This window comes from Mizuhopecten yessoensis, unplaced genomic scaffold (assembly GCF_002113885.1).
Source record: "Mizuhopecten yessoensis strain PY_sf001 unplaced genomic scaffold, ASM211388v2 scaffold10115, whole genome shotgun sequence".
NCBI classification, from domain to species: domain Eukaryota; kingdom Metazoa; phylum Mollusca; class Bivalvia; order Pectinida; family Pectinidae; genus Mizuhopecten; species Mizuhopecten yessoensis.
In genome coordinates this window covers 144,504-162,536 of record NW_018408386.1, presented here as the reverse complement: position 1 = coordinate 162,536, position 18,033 = coordinate 144,504, and the positions used below count along the sequence as shown (strand labels likewise).

The following is an 18,033-nucleotide window of genomic DNA, read 5'->3' as shown; positions in this document are numbered from 1 at the left end:
AAACATTGTACCATCACACTAAAGTTACCTGCCTTATATACCTGAATCGGCTCTACTGTTAAACTATAAAACTTAAATGTCTTGCTAATTAACCTTCACTTTTATCACAATACTCCAAAGTTACCTCCCTCTATAAACCTATAATATTTGTACCATCACACTAAAGTAACCTCCCTTATATACCCGAATTGTCCATGCTACCAATACTACCACTATGGCTGTTTCTAATCTTTTCTCTTATAACTAGACATTGAAGTTTGCTTATCATCTGAAAAACTATAGAAAAAGGTTCATGAATTTCTCAAACTTCCAGATTTTAATTCAAATATATCAATAAAAGGAAATTTCCAGTCATATGTAATTTCATGACTAAAACTGAGCTACAGACTAATAACAGAACACTCAACACCTCTCAATGACGGTTGTATTTTGTTGATGAGTGATGAGGGGGGGGGGCTAGACAGATACTTCATAAGTAAGCACCATTAATATATGGGTTAACAGCCATGTTTACAAATACCTACTCATACATATAAATATAAACAATGAGGTGTTGACAATGACGCATATACCTTCAGGTCATATAGGTTATGTTATAAGTGTTCATTATCACCTAAACACTTGATACACAATCTGTCGAGTATAAACAGCTGGAGTGTCGTACCAAGTGGTCAAGTGATCGTATTGTAACAATCTACTAAGGGTCTATAAGTCAAAGACTCCCCAAGTTATAAATAGGATACTGCTGTTTACACACTCTCTGTATCACGGTTTAAGATAACAAGAACTTTCTAGATTTTAAAATCTGTCTTAAATTAGAACATTTATGCTGTATATAACTTTATACAGGATATTATAAATATGGAGATTATGGTGATATCTAACTTATAAGTAGATCCGCCTTATACAGTTGACAAATAAATTGGGCTCTTACATCATTTCAGGGGTGTACAATTTCATATTTTGAAAATTTCCACAAGCCCAGCCTGCAAGTTTTTTCATTTTAAATACTGAAAATTTTCACTAGCCCTGCTGTAAAACGTACTAGCCCCGAGCACTGCATTTAGGACAAGGGACATTTTAAATTATCACATTTAGATCTTCATCCATTTGATAACAATTAATATAATATTGATTATGATTGCAGGGCATTTGTCTAATTATATACATCTTTTATTATCTACCTGCAGTTACAGAATATCCCCTAGGTATAAGGTTGATAGTTTTTACCATGCACCTCACACAGAGACAATGATTGGTATACAATGTCTGTTGTCCTTATCAGAGAAAGTGGACACTAATACGTCAGCCCCAGGACAGCCTAATAATGACAACGGGGTAATCAAATCATCTGATTGACCCAGTCTATCTATCCGTAGCCATTGATATGTTAATCCCTTTATTTACAGCCCCGTTGTATATCCTCACTACAGATAAAACCCCACCACTGTCTGGCTGATGACCTAGTCTGGCCAATATATGTCAAACCTATAGTCGATTATACACACTTCCCACATCATCTAACCTTTCTGAAGTGGAACATAACATCTCCTAGAAGTGTTGATTGAGATTAGCAGCAAATAAGGAGACATCATGATCACTGTCCATCATTTTAAACCAGTACTTTATGATACCATACATATAAGAGGTATTCACTTTCCCTCTATGTGGAAACTAGCTGCTAACTCAAAATATCGGCTAAAACTTTCAAGCACATTTCAAAATGACCTTTTGAAAAAAAATCTAGACTGATAAAGTCTATCATTCACTTCATTTCTTTTTTAAAGCTGTCAGAATACAGCAATCATCCTAAACTATTTTCAAATTGTTGAAATTGGATAATAAAAACTCCGTCAGTTTCAAACTTTATTGATTACTGTGGCACCTAATTATGTAATTGAAATTCGTCTCCTTTGAGAAATTTGCAAAAGATACCTATATCATTCCAATACTACTAATTTAACAATGCAAAATCACTTTTTTTGTTCTGAAAGCCATTTCACTGTACAAATTCTATTTTCTCTCTCTAGTAATCATCATTTATCAATAGCTGTTTTCATGCCTTTAGCCATTTGATAGGAATTTTAAATGCAAACAATTTTTTAACACCCAAGGCCATGGCAGACTTCAATTTAGACATTGAGATGCTATTAAAACACAATTATAGCACATGTATATATATAGATATCATTATGGCGAAACATTTATACCTATTGCCACCAGAAGGAAATATTTGACAGTATTTATATGTAGGTACAGCCATCAGGACTATAGCAATAGGAAGTTGACAAATGAACATCCATCATACAGCTGATCTACTGGTGATAGGACTTCATTACCACAGCAATCCTAGCAAGTAGGTGATTATGGAATGATTACACCTATTGCCCATATAAGGATGTCAGCTTGACCTCCAAATTGACCTCCAATCCAGAACATAAAAGGTCATATACAATAGATGTTAGGCAACACACTTAACAGGTAAACCAGGCTAGACAGATCAAAATACAGATACACTATTGTGTTATGTCTACTAAGTGTAGAAAGTCCAGCAGCTACTCTTTTATATCTGTATAAAACCTTATCTTTCTACCTGTACAGTCAGATACTAAGGTCTATTATTGTAAATGTATATATTTTAGCAAGTTCAGAATTTCGCATACATGTATCATAACATTTTTTATTGGTTTAGCACAATGAAGAATTGGCGCACTAATAATACTGTATACTGGGGAAAATGTCACTGCAGTTTAATTTTCGCCTTTTTAACCCTCCGTAATGAGGGTGAGTTTATCATTACAGCAAACTTTTGAAAACAACATGATATACATGGTAATTAAATGTGAAGGCCAAATTCAATATTGGATGAAAATGGATTTTATTGTCGTAGGGCAAAAATTTAACTAGGCAAAAAGCTTCCCGGTGTGAAGTATGTGAAATAAATCACTATTTATGTTTTTGCTTTTATTATTTAGCTCAACAGCTGATCTAAGAGCTAAAGTAGGACTACCTACCAATACAGTAGTTTGTTTATGGTATATAATTATAACAAGACCACACACACACATAATGGAACATTATAAACCCACAACATATTGGTGAACAGGAAATATATGTCATCAGCAATGAAATTTCATTGTAAATTACTGGTATTTGAACTGCAAAGATTCAATTACAGCAACTCCTAACTGAATTTAACTGAAAGTAACATGCAATTGTTTTCCTTTGCTCAATTTGTTTTCCTACAAATTGTGATATAAGGTTCAATGTGCTGGAGGAATAATAAAGGGCCATAACTACGTATTACTCAAAAATTGTTATACAGCTTTTCCATACCATGACATATGTGAAGTTTTTATACGATTCACAAATCTATAGGAAATCTTTTTCATACCCCCCGCCACTACTGCAGCAATGCTAACATAATTATATATATCTTCAGAACAAAACTATCTGTATGTGATAGGTTTCCAAATCAAATCTAAACGGTAAAATAACTTGAAATAGCATTACGACACTGTATTTATATAACTAGTTCCAAATATAATGTCAAAAAGCTTGAGGCCCAGTGTGTGGGTGTTTTGTTACTGACGGTATAGCGGCTGTTAGGTACCATTGTAGGGAAGTATGCGTAGGGGGTGGGGTATTGATTCTGAACAAAATGGTGGTAATGCTGTGTAAAATTACAACACTAAATCAGATCGTTGTCTCTCCTAACAGGGCTATGGTGCTATAAATAAGGTTACTTTAGACAGGTGAATGGTATTGTAAGCATGGTGTCTGTGCAAGACTAAGATATAGTAAACATAACCTCTCTATACAGGTTTGTGTATAAATATGGCCTCTCTAGATGAAATGTATATAAACATGGCCTCTCCAGACAATATGTGTATAAGCATGGCCTCTCTAGACAGGTTTGTGTATAAACATGGCCTCTCTTGACGATATGTGTATGAACATGGCCTCTCTAGATGATATGTGTATAAGCATGGCCTCTCTAGACAGGTTTGTGTATAAACATGGCCTCTCCAGACGATATGTGTATAAACATGGCCTCTCTAGATGATATGTATATAAACATGACCTCTCTAGACGGTATGTGTATAAACATGGCCTCTCTAGACAGGTTTGTGTATAAGCATGGCCTCTCTAGATGATATGTGTATAAGCATGGCCTCTCTAGACAGGTTTGTGTATTAGCATGGCCTCTCTAGACAGGTATATGTGTATATACATGGTCTACTAGACAGGTCTGTGTATAAACATGGCTTATCTAGACAGGTTTGTGTATAAGCATGGCCTCTCTAAACAGATATTAGTGTATAAACATGACCTCTCTAGATGATATGTGTATAAGCATGGCCTCTCTAGACAGGTTTGTGTATTAGCATGGTGTCTCTAGACAGGTATATGATTATAAACATGGTCTCATTAGACGATATATGTGTATAAGCATGGCCTCTCTAGACAAGTATATGTGTATATACATGGTCTATCTAAACAGGTCTGTGTATAAACATGGCTTATCTAGACAGGTCTGTTAATAAACATGACCTCTCTAGACAGGTATAAGTATATAAACATGGCCTCTCTAGACAATATGTGTATAAGCATGGCCTCTCTATACAGGTTTGTGTATAAGCATGGCCTCTCTAGACAGGTCTGTGTATAAGCATGTCCTCTCTAGACGATATGTGTATAAACATGGCTTCTCTAGACGATATATGTGTATAAGCATGGCCTCTCTAGACAGGTTTGTGTATTAGCATGGCCTCTCTAGACAGGTATATGTTTATAAACATGGTCTCATTAGACGATATATGTGTATAAGCATGGCCTCTCTAGACAGGTATATGTGTAAATACATGGTCTACTAGACAGGTCTGTGTATAAACATGGCTTATCTAGACAGGTTTGTGTATAAGAATGGCCTCTCTAAACAGGTATTAGTGAATAAACATGACCTCTCTAGACAATATGTGTAAATACATGGTCTACTAGACAAGGTTTGTGTATTAGCATGGCCTCTCTAGACAGGTATATGTTTATAAACATGGTCTCATTAGACGATATATGTGTATAAGGATGACCTCTCTAGACAGGTATATGTGTATATACATGGTCTATCTAAACAGGTCTGTGTATTAACATGGCTTATCTAGACAGGTCTGTGTATAAACATGACCTCTCTAGACAGGTATAAGTATATAAACATGGCCTCTCTAGACAATATGTGTATAAGCATGGCCTCTCTAGACAGGGTTGTGTATAAACATGGCCTCTCTAGACGATATGTGTATAAACATGGCCTCTCTAGACAGGTCAGGTATAAGTGTATAAAAATGGCCTCTAGACTTTATGTATATAAACATGGCCTCTCTAGACAGGTTTGTGTATAAATATGGCCTCTCTAGACAGGTTTGTGTATTAGCATGGCCTCTCTAGACAGGTATATGTGTATATACATGGTCTATCTAGACAGGTCTGTGTATAGACATGGCTTATCTATACAGATATGTGTATAAACATGACCTCTCTAGACAGGTATAAGTATATAAACATGGCCTCTCTAGACAATATGTGTATAAGCATGGCCTCTCTAGACAGGTCAGGTATAAGTGTATAAACATGGCCTCTCTAGACGATATGTATATACAGATGGCCTCTCTAGATGATATGTGTATAAGCATGACTTCTCTAGACAGGTTTGTGTATAAGCATGGCCTCTCTAGACAGGTTTGTGTATAAACATGGCCTCTCTAGACGATATGTGTATAAGCATGGCCTCTCTAGACAGGTATATGTGTATAAACATGGTCTCATTAGACGATATATGTGTATAAGCATGGCCTCTCTAGACAGGTATATGTGTATAAACATGGTCTCATTAGACGATATATGTGTATAAGCATGGCCTCTCTAGACAGGTTTGTGTATAAATATGGCCTCTCTAGATGATATGTATATAAACATGTCCTCTCCAGACGATATGTGTATAAACATGGCCTCTCTAGATGATATGTATATAAACATGTCCTCTCCAGACGATATGTGTATAAACATGGCCTCTCTAGACGATATGTGTATAAGCATGGCCTCTCTAGACGATATGTGTATAAACATGGCCTCTCTAGACAGGTCAGGTATAAGTGTATAAACATGGCCTCTCTAGACGATATGTATATACAGATGGCCGCTCTAGATGATATGTGTATAAGCATGACTTCTCTAGACAGGTTTGTGTATAAGCATGGCCTCTCTAGACGATATGTGTATAAACATGGCCTCTCTAGACGATATGTATATAGACATGGCCTCTCTAGACGATATGTGTATTAATATGGCCTCTCTAGACAGGTTTGTGTATTAGCATGGCCTCTCTAGACAGGTATATGTGTATAAACATGGTCTCATTAGACGATATATGTGTATAAGCATGGCCTCTCTAAGACAGGTATATGTGTATATACATGGTCTATCTAAACAGGTCTGTGTATAAACATGGCTTATTAGACTCATGGTCTCATTAGACGATATATGTGTATAAGCATGGCCTCTCTAGACAGGTATATGTGTATATACATGGTCTACTAGACAGGTCTGTGTATAAACATGGCTTATCTAGACAGGTATGTATAAACATGACATCTTTTGAGAATATATGTGTATAAGCATGGTCTCTCTAGAGAGGTATACATTCAGTGTACTTACAGAGGATCTGGTATCTTGGCTGCCAACCCGAAGTCTGCCACAACTGCATTCAGGTTCCCTTCATCACCACACACCAGCACATTCTACGACAAACACAAAGTAACATTAAGGTTGATGTTATCAATACCAGACTTCTGGAGGAAAAAAACAAAAACACTTTCTACGTTCTACATTGAACTTAGGTCTCAAGTAAAGCGTGCATTGGAAACCACACCACAAAATGTATCAGTCAAGTTAAAGCAGGTAGTCATGTTACAGTCACAGTCTAGATCAGAAACAATAGACACTGACAGTCAGAGATTGTTGGATGTTGATATAAAATAGATGATGATGACAATCAAAATCAGGTATAACGTTACAGTGTGAAAACAGTGTTAAGGATGTATGCTACCTTACTGGGACAAATTACCTCCTTTATATAAGAGTCTCATATTTAGGAAACCTGTAAGTTAACTGTTATGAATGGTAATTCTAGGCTATCATTAATGCTAATTAAAAGGGGAGATAACTCTAACGCGAACCACAGCTATATGTAACCTAGTCTGTAACGTTGGGTCACAATGTTAACAACACTGCAATTGACTGTGTTGTTGACAGCGCAAGTTCCACAACTTTAGCATATTTTTTGCAACAAAGATTGTGAAGAAGTGTTAACACTTTATAAGCTGTGTTATATACATTATAATAAGTATTCCTGTTTGTATTTCCATGCGTATAGGACTAAGGTACTCCTGATAGGTTAAATTCTGTTGAAGTGAATATTACCGGTAGATAACTAGTGTCAGGTGTATGTTTTTGACATAAACAGGTGTGTGATGCCAGGGAGGCTGTTCCCTGGTGAGTTATCTATAATCATTACGACACCTGAATTACTATTTAGCCAAGTAGGTTAGGCACTTAGTGAAAGTACCAAGGGGTTATTGTCCCGACAGACCCTATAACCACACTAAGGTTTGTTGACGACTATTGAAGTGTGCTGAAGGTTTGTTATGAGCCTGAAGTATCCCCGCATAACAACATGAAAAGAGGTGACCTACTTTTGCTGTATCACCAAGCTACAATTAACCTGATTTCAAAAGACTTTTTCTTTTTTTTTTTTTAAACTTAGATACACATATTAAATATGTAGTATACGTTTTGCAATGAAACTTCAATACTCTATACAAAACTGGTATAATTATACCTATACAACCACAACCTATCCTAAGTTGCCAAGCAAGTCAAAACCGGTCCAAAATTACATTAATATATGTTGTGACGGATTTTTTTTTCTTATTTTGAATTGCTTCAACCAAATACTAATTAAATTGTTATAATATATATGCGTAACTAATTGTATAAGGAAATAAGTCAATTATAAATAACTGGTTCTTTTGAAGTTTAAACTTGGATACTTGAAACTAAATCTGTCTGAGTGGTTTGTTCTTGTACAATACACATAAGCGTATGTAAGTGTCATTCAGATTTAACAGATGACAAAGTGTGTCACAGCAAAACCTGTGTACTTCAAATGCTGAGAGGATATTCCGGTGATCATGACCGGTCCATCAACTCACAGCTTCCTCACCTAGATATCAACCAATCAGAAGAAACCCGGACTTTAACATCAACCAATCAGAGTTTGTCTAGGTGTAAATTTTGAAACAATATTGTCGCACTTCACGACACTTCATGTTTTCATATGAATGGAAATTTTGGGTCGTTATTAAAATTTACAGGACACTTATATTTAAATTGAAATCAACTGTAATGGATTTCCCAAATAAAGTACAATATGGAGTTTCTTTCAATTTAATAAAATTAGTTCAATCATTTTTCTTTTGAATTCTTTTTCTGGCTGGCAACAAAAAACCAATACTTACAGATCATGTTCAATACATTCAATAAGGGGGGGAAAAAACCAAATTTCCAGACATATAGGAAGTTTATCATAGTCACAAAAGTGTTCTAGTGTGGTTTCTTTGTTCAACTAGCGGCAGTATAGACATATAGGTCGTGTCTAACATTCCTGTGACAATACAGTCATCAAGATAGAAGAAAATTAAATACCTATACAACAGACACCTTGGGTTAGTGGGAATTTTAACCACATCCAAGGGAGTCAAATCAAAATGCCATTCTTATGAGGATTCACATGGAGAAGTCACCTCCTAATAGACTTCCTGTCAGAAAAAAAAAAGTTAATTACTGTGGCTTACCTCACAGGAGACAAGTGACAGCAAGTTTTCAATAAAACGTATGAGGAGAGAAGCCGAGACAATAAATACGATTATGATCTTACAGGATATGAAATATTCTGGAATCTAGCAGCAGACACTGTAATTTAAATGTGATTTCTATCAGTTTTTTTAGATTGTTAATAACTGTAGATAACATCAGAAAAATCGTTTAATATTTATTCCTGAATGATTTAGAAATGACTTAACATCAAGTGTTTGGAAAATGAGATTTACAAGAGAAATTTCATTATCAGGAAAATCTTTTTATATACCTGAATGATTCAGAAATAATTTTACATCAAGTGTTTGGAAAATGAGATTTACAAGAGAAATTTCATTCAGATTGATAGTTTTAACCTCCTCTCTCTATCTCTCTCTCTCTTCTAGATCTAGACCTCTCCATGACCAAACCCCCATATTATAGATCTCGGTATAAGCCTGTCCACATTTAGACCCTCCTTCCACTTGCCACATAAAGATCTCAGCTTTCTGGTTGATATCTGGTGTTAAAGGTTCAGGTAGAAGTACTAGCTGTCCAGCTAGCAATATCAACTATATGTTAACAGTAGAAAACGTGTGTCTTATGCCAGCATTGTTGTTTGTTTGTTTCTGGTAGGTAGTATACTTATAACCCTATATATAAACTCAGTACTGATCACACAAATCAATCCCTACTATAGACCAACCTGTAACATGTGAAACAAACCAGCTACGTTCTATATATCAATATTGTGAAAGAACTCGCATTCTATATCTAGGTCATAACAACACCTGGAATGCTGACTGATGAATGACCTACAGATCACTACAATATGACATGTTTAAACTGTTTACTACTGTAAGGAAAGGGCACTCATAGGCTTTGCCTGTTGCCTAATTCCTTTGTATCTAAGATCTGAACAATAAAATAATCTGAAATGAAAAATATCATTGTGACATAAGATGGAACCTTTTCTAACTCTCAGAAAACTGTCATTTCTGTCAATCATGAATGTTGTCTCTAAAATACAGACTTTTTATTAATCTTCATCCAGACATTACCGACTCATATACAGAACTTAAACGAGCCTATTACATCCCTATATATAGACCTATATCAGTGCAGCAGAGTTAATTTTCATCCAGACATTCTCAAATGTCTGCAGCATTCCTTTTTGGTACTTGAGAGACCTTTAACACTTGTGGACGGTGGTGACATAGACCAGGGATACACAAAAACACAGACTTATATCACTGGAGTGTTTTATATATATATAGGGTGGAGTAACCAACAGCGTGACAGTTATATAAAGTAACACAACACTCAGAGTACTTCCTGTATCACATCCAAGTAATGCTTTCAATATATCATTCTTATTAACGTAGTCATGATAATTTGTCCGAGAAATACAACACTTTTGCTATGTAAGGGGACGGTGTAATAGGGAAAGAATGTTTCTATAGTGTTAATCACACAGCCCACAGTTATCCTAGGCATTCCTCGTCACAGCTATACATCTAAATTAACAGTGAAGGTTATTTACATTAAGAGCAGCCCGAAAGTGAAGTCATAACCTGATTAAGTGCTATTTCCATGATGTGTTAAAAAGAATGCTGAAGGTTTACAACGATTGTCATTTTAATAGTCTCTGAAATAGTCTTAAAGCTCTCGGATATTTTTATAGACACTTTCAGGGAAATTGGAGTTGAACTGAATTGATAATTGATATGAAAAGAATTGATAACTTAAAGATGAAAACTCATAAGTTATACAAGGAAGACTAACTAACAAGCAGAAATTTCATTCCTGTCAAACATCTCCCATTCACCAACGAGACCTATATTTCTTCACTCTGCCATCTCAAGTGTTACTAAGCGTGTTTCATGAATGAAAGTTGCGGGATCAGTGTGTGAATGAGGTGAACAAGCTATGTATGATAAAGGTTCTGTGTATTGGTGACCACACTGGCCCAGTACTGGACGCCACAGGAATGTGTCCTACACCCGTCCGCTACGACCAGACTCGTATCCACCACCCAGACCAATCTTACCTCCTGTTATCTTTTAAAACTTGGGACTAATTCAAAATTAATTTCACCTCTATATGTGTTATCTTAGACCTGGATAAGGACAATCAACCTAAGGTCCTGTGACTAATACCCGTAGTTACACAGCGTTCTCAAACAGAGAGAGATAGGTCAAACTTCTATCATATATACATAAAACATCGTTAAATATCATTATTAACCCTATTTCAAACCTTGAAAATTGTCTCAGGCACAATTTCATCGTCAGAATTGTAAAGGAATAAAATTTCGGATCTTGACTATCTAACAGAACATTAAATGTCTTACTTTCCTCTATATGATGCCAAAAAACTACTACATGGTTGATTGTGTGTACGATTCAGCACTAAAAAGGATTATAATATTGGCAAGGGTCTGTTTCTTAAATTGAATACTGCTCTAGTAAGCTATGACTGTATATGTCTCACCATGCATGAAAATGTCATTAAGATATATATCCACACGTTCTCTAGCTATTTATCGACAAATACCAGGAAAGTTGAAGTCTTCAGGTTTTTTCTAGGTCAGTGTACAATGTGTGCATAATAAATATATGAGTCAATTGTTATAAAACGGAAATAGAAACCTTAAAGTAAGATTTTTTTTTTGTGTGTCATGTCAAATACATCAAGTTCATCAACATAATATGGTGATGTGCCAACTTTCTAATATACAAACTTTATACATACAAAAATAACACATGAATTGTAAAATAATTGGTATAGCGATGAAATATTTGAACCAGAACATTTTCATGAAGAATAACAAAGTGAAGAATATTAACAAAGAACAGAATTCAAGAAGAGTCTGTACTTTTGAGGTCAGTGTAGATAAATGACTGTTTAACCATGTAAATGTATGAAAATACATTCAAAGTCTGTAGACCTAGATGTCTTGGGTGTGACACTGTGTGGCCACCTCTGGCCCCGTTATCATTCATCACACAATCTATATTCATATCCATGTTTAGGCACGGATCACCTTCTCCGTGACATATGATAGCCCTACTATTACAACACAGGCAGGCACTGCACTGGTCATAGCCCCTTTGCCAATAGTCCAGAAATCTAGACTTGCCAATATATGTCTGTCAATATTTTGAGAAAGTTGCAGTAGTAACAAAAGAAATTTTAGGGAGTTTTTTAATTATACTTATGTTTGTGACTATACAGAATTAAGAAGGGGAAGTCTGGATAAAAGTTTCTGATTTTATGCAGAAAATATTATAAAGATACAGGAAATAATTGTTCAAATCAATATAAACAGACTTTAGATATTGTAGTTTTGATTTGTTCCTTCCTTTGTTATACAGAAATGAATTCCCTAACTTACCCTGGATGTGAGGTCACGGTGGAAGACCCCTCTGGAGTGGAGATACTTCATCCCATTGGAAATGTCCAGGGCTATCTTGATCTTCATTGTCCACGGAAGCTCCAGGGTCTTGTCTGCTAGGACCTCGTTCAACCCCCCTCGCTCCATGAACTGAATACATAGACAGCAACATCGTAAACATTTAATCAACCTTAGTCGACATGTAATCGACAACATCTCCAACTAATTATATAACCCAACTGTTCATATTATAGATCTATATGTTACGAGACCATTTCCAAGACTAACAGAAATTCCTTAGATAAAGCTGAAACTACCAAAAAGCTATGCTCCCTCTGCAGTGTATTACGGTATGTGTGAAGATCAAATCTGTATGTTTCGGAAAAGTTTGCGAAAAGGACAGATGGACACATTTGCAAGCACTCAACACATTTGTTTATTCCCCATAAAGTTTGATGATAAGGGGAGAATTACGGTCAAATCAACATTTACAAGTCAAATTAGTCACTTCTGCATTTTCATATCAAAGTTCAATAACGTCGGACATGATACCTTATTTACTCTTGTTTCAGCCTGAATTCAGAATAAACTTTGAGAAAGTCAGCAATTTCAAAAGCACAAGAAGATTATAACTCTATTTTTAGAAATTGATAATTTTACATTTTAATCTTCACAACAAGAAAACTCTTAAGGCTTTATACAATTTTTATCTTCACAACAAGAAAACACTACGGCTTTATACTATTTTTATCTTCACAACAAGAAAAAACCAAGGCTTTATACAATTTTTATCTTCACAACAAGGAAATTCTAGACTTTATACAATTTTTATCTTCACAACAAGGAAACTCTGAAGGGTTTATACAATTTTTATCTTCACAACAAGGAAATTCTAGACTTTATACAAACTCTGTACCAAGTTGTATTAGCTAAATGTGGCAAGATATTCTACGTATATACATTCGATCCTAATTGCATTATTTCAACCTAAAAATACATAATAAATAATAAATAATAATATACAACATTTATATAGCGCCCTATATAATTTGTAAAATTACTCTAAGGCGCTTTACAACATAAGGATAATAGTAATGGTTATAATTGTGAAAACATGATTAAATTTCAACTGGATATTCTACATTTTTTGAAGCTAATAAAAATTGCAGCACTTTATGGAACAGTACAATTTGTATCAAAAGCCACCAACACACTTCTAATAGATTGATAGAAATAATATTATAGGGACCAGCTGTTTGCTATCCACATAATTTTTCAATCTTAAGGGATAAACCTTGGGATGCTGGTATTACAATCCATCCATTTCATGGATATCATGGTCACCAATAATGAGTATAAGCTTTTTCATGATAGAGTATCGACCGGGCCAGTGATCTCTGGGATCAGTGCCCGCAGTACTGAAGGTTAAATACAGTACTGGTGTGCGGTGGGGCACTGTTTACTCATTCACCCCTGAAATCACATTTGAACTCTTCTAATTCAAAGGTTGGAATAGTTCATTATGAAATTTCAAGGGTGAATGAGTTAATACTTGGCCTATATCCCTTATTTAACCTTAACTCCAAATTATTGATTCGGGATTAACCTATTATGTGTCAACAAGAAATGTTTGCACTGCATACATATCAAATTAAGGCTAATATACAGGAATCAATTTACGAGCATTCAACTTCCAATGTTATGATATATGTCCTTCGTTAGAAGGATTGTGCTGTAGTTTCTATAAAACCCAGAGCAGGGCTAGTAACCTAGACGGTCCTCTTTGACTTAATGTTCTCAACATATCGTCATAGAAGATGATATTTCATATCTCGATACATCTGGAGTGATCAATACCTCATATTTCTAACCTAGCTCAATATAATATAATTTTGACATCAGTCCACTCGGAGGCTAGAGAATTTTGGATACAAATTGGTTACTGGGCTAAATTCTGACTTGAGAAGCTTCTAAATATGATATCCTTCTGGCCTCAGTGGACTTGTCAAAACTATTTTTGAGTTAAAACTCTTTTGTTTATCCAATGATTGGAGTGAAATATTAGCAGTTATATGATAGACAATGCGATTGGAAGAACCACAGCAAATAAATGCCCCATTTCTGAATCATTAAGACTTGATGCAGCATAGCACTTCATATCAAAAACAGTATATACTATAATAGTGTATGAGGTATTTGATCTAACTTCTATATGACCTATGTGTGTATTGAGAACCAGACAGGAATGTGACACTTGTCCACAATGGTCAGAGTGATCTAGACCCAAGAACTAATATAACAGACATATTAATACACAATGCAATGGTCATTATATTAGTGGTATAAAAGAAGATCATGCGTGCTATAACAGTAAAGTGATCAGGTGTTTAGTGTGACAGATGATCCGGTCCCGTACTTTACACCTGTGGTGTAGTAAATCGTGACTGGGGGCCATTTACACCTGAGTACACCTGAGTACACCTGAGCACATCCACTCCAACACAGGTCAGCAGCTCTTCGTTGTCTGACAGAGTATGGTGCCCAGTACCGTGTTGACTTTTGAAATCATAAAAATATCTGCACATCTTACTCTTTGCTCAAACTCAATTACTTCTATAAATATTTTGACATTTCAGAAACTGTCACATGGTTTTCCCCCATGGAAAGTTTGATTTGTTGGCAAGTATGGGTCTCTTCAACCCTATTTCTGACCATGTAGGGTGACCAAAACTTGAAGGTCGACGTAGCCTAAGTCTGATTAAGTACAATGACCAAAACTTGTAGGTCTGTGTAGCCTTGAAATAATTCTGACCAAGTAGGTTGACCAAAACTTAATTGCAGGTCTGTGTAGCCTTGAAATAAGTCTGATCAAGTAGGTTGACCAAAACTTAATTGTAGGTCTATGTAGCCTTAAGTCTGACCATGAGCAGGATCACCAAAAACTTAATTATAGGTCTATTTAGCCTTAAGTCTGATCAAGTAGGTTGACCAAAACTTAATTGTAGGTCTATGTAGCCTTAAGTCTGACCAAGTAGGTTGACCAAAACTTAATTATAGGTCTATGTAGCCTTAAGTCTGACCAAGTAGTGTGACTGACCAAGTAGGTTGACCAAAACTTAATTATAGGTCTATGTAGCCTTAAGTCTGACCAAGTAGAGTGACCAAAACTTTAAAGTCTATGTTAATTCTGCCATAAGTTGACCAAGTATTGAGCCAAAGCATCTAGCTCTGTTGCTGTATGTCTGCAGACCGAGTATAGTGTAAGTTCTATGCAGCCGTTAGGTTTGACCGAGTATAGTGTAAGTTCTATGTAGCCGTTAGGTTTGACCGAGTATAGTGTAAGTTCTATGTAGCCGTTAGGTTTGATCGAGTATAGTGCAAGTTCTATGTAGCCGTTAGGTTTGACCGAGTATAGTGTAAGTTCTATGTAGCCGTAAGGTTTGACCGAGTACGATGCATGACACTTGTGTACATATAATTGAAGCAAAATGTCTTGGTAGTGCTCAGTGTTCCACTTGTCATAGGCATACAAGTTATAGTTTTCAATGGGTCGGTAATAATTTAAGCTTATGTTGGACATGGCTACTGTAACAGTTTTCTTTGCTTCAATGTTTCCACATCAGTGGCAGACTTTTTAACTTATCAATTACATCATATGTATTATGTACTTGAAAACTGTGAAAATAAAGAGGATATTTCAAAATCTTTTTGAGTGGTATTGTATTGAATATCTGTTAATGAACATTTTGTGACAAGACACATAACATATCTCCTTAAAAAACCTCAATCAGCCCAAAATTGGTTAGTTTCTTTATGATGTCAGCTCCCAGTATTCTACTACGCCTTTTTCATGGTACCAATACCATGGCTTTATATCACTGAGTGGCCTCACCACCATAACACTTGTTATAATAATGCTTGTATCAAGGTATGCAAAAACTTGGTACTGAACAGTTGCTAGGGTTGATCACAAAATGGCTGGATACATTAACAGCAGCATGGATTTCCCCTTATAGCCATGGAACTTTTATTTCCCATTATCACCATAGCCACAAAGAATATCAATATGCAAGAGGGAGAGTGGGGGACAATGACAATTGTCAGCCCTTAAGGGTCAAGTTGGGGATAAAAAGCATGATTGCTTGTAAACAAGTGCATCTCCATTTACTTTGTTGGTTAGCATACACCTGTTTACTGTCATTAATTCTAACAAAATCACTTTAATTTGTCCTTTCAAGGTAAGTCAGTTCTAAGACAATCTCATTTGTCCTACATGGAAAGTGGTACTATTGACAGTAACAGTAACGAAGCTAACCAGGCTTTCCAAATTGATAGGGCCTTTAGACAGTTACTGTAACAATTTTCTACAATTAACACCATGGACAGACATTAGCATACACACTTGACGACCACCGAGGCAGATGAAACTGTTCCATTATTCTCATGCCAGATACAAAACCTATCCCTGGCACTGATGGAAATCGTCTCCAGCTTAATCTATCAGATTTCCAGAATAACACCTACATGAAGTCCACCTGTTATCTGTAATTATCCTCAAACACAAGGTGAGCACAGGTCCAGGACAGCATGCCTTTACTCATAACACAGGAATATATATAAACACACAGATACCTTATAGAATCAGAAATGAACGCAACAGATCTAAGGCTAAATTCATAACCTCTGATTCTCCTTCAAAACTTTATCTTTAAGAGAATTATCTACCAATTAAAAAAAAAAAATCCTTAAAACTATCAACTTTATCTGTCACAACCGTGGTGGGATTTTTTGGTAAAAAAAAAAAAAATCCTTAAAACTATCAACTTTATCTGTCACAACCGTGGTGGGATTTTTTTGTATTTTTTTTTTTTTTTTTACTTCATCCGTTTGATTTATTTAAGTTCTTTTTAACCGATTTAAAGAATATCAGGAAATGTAACAGAACAGATTCCAGCACACTAGAAACAAATTAACTGATGCTGAAAACTCTCATACAGATTTACATAGATAGCGAACAGATAGTAACCAATATCCGAGTCCTAAACATTATTGATGTTTATACCAATAGTGGTATTTTGGAAAATTACCAGGGTACAAGTTCCTGTTAGGTCCCGAGATCAGGGGCCAGAAAATTGCAGCAATGTATGATGGTATCAGTAAAGGCAACAGCTACAAGGGGATACATAATGCGTGCAGGCATGCCGGTTTTAGATGCATGGATGGTTTACCGATTCTTACCTCCGTTAAAGCATGTAGCTGTCCTTCATGTACGCACACGCCAAGGAATCTGTAAAACAAAACACATTTTATAGAGCACCCATCTCAGCATATTCTATCAAATTCAAAGCATCAACCACTTATTTCAATTTTGGATTGAATCAAAAAATTCTAAAGAGTCAATTTCTTAAATATATGCGAGCCACTTCAAAATGATCAAGTGCTGATGTAGCGTTATTGAGATACATGCTATGTTGAGATTTTGTATTCAGGTACCATGATGGAAGAAAAAAAAAATATCAATGGGCCGGGCTATTGGCCCTACTCTCCCGGAAATCAATGCATCTTTCCTAATTAATATGTGCCATGCCAAAAAATGATGAGCCAAGGCGTAGTAGTGTCGTGAAATCAATACCACATGGTCGGTAACCACCTTTCGATTGTACTGGCTTGTCGACATATGTGAGTGATCAGGTACAGAATCGGACGATTTCCTCCTTTCATTGGTT

The 18,033-nt window shown here is 35.7% G+C and overlaps 1 protein-coding gene across 1 annotated transcript in view; it reads right to left on the bottom strand.

Moving 5' to 3' along the window:
* LOC110459566 (dual specificity testis-specific protein kinase 1-like) overlaps window positions 1-18,033 on the bottom strand; it is a 56,199-nt gene that overhangs the window by 12,134 nt on the left and 26,032 nt on the right. Inside the window, exons 4-6 of the mRNA XM_021511896.1 lie at window positions 17,546-17,594; window positions 12,308-12,457; window positions 6,712-6,794 (exon numbers count right to left, since the gene is read on the bottom strand). Of these exons, the coding sequence (XP_021367571.1) occupies window positions 6,712-6,794; window positions 12,308-12,457; window positions 17,546-17,594 (282 nt within the window). The remainder of the gene's footprint in view (window positions 1-6,711; window positions 6,795-12,307; window positions 12,458-17,545; window positions 17,595-18,033) is intronic.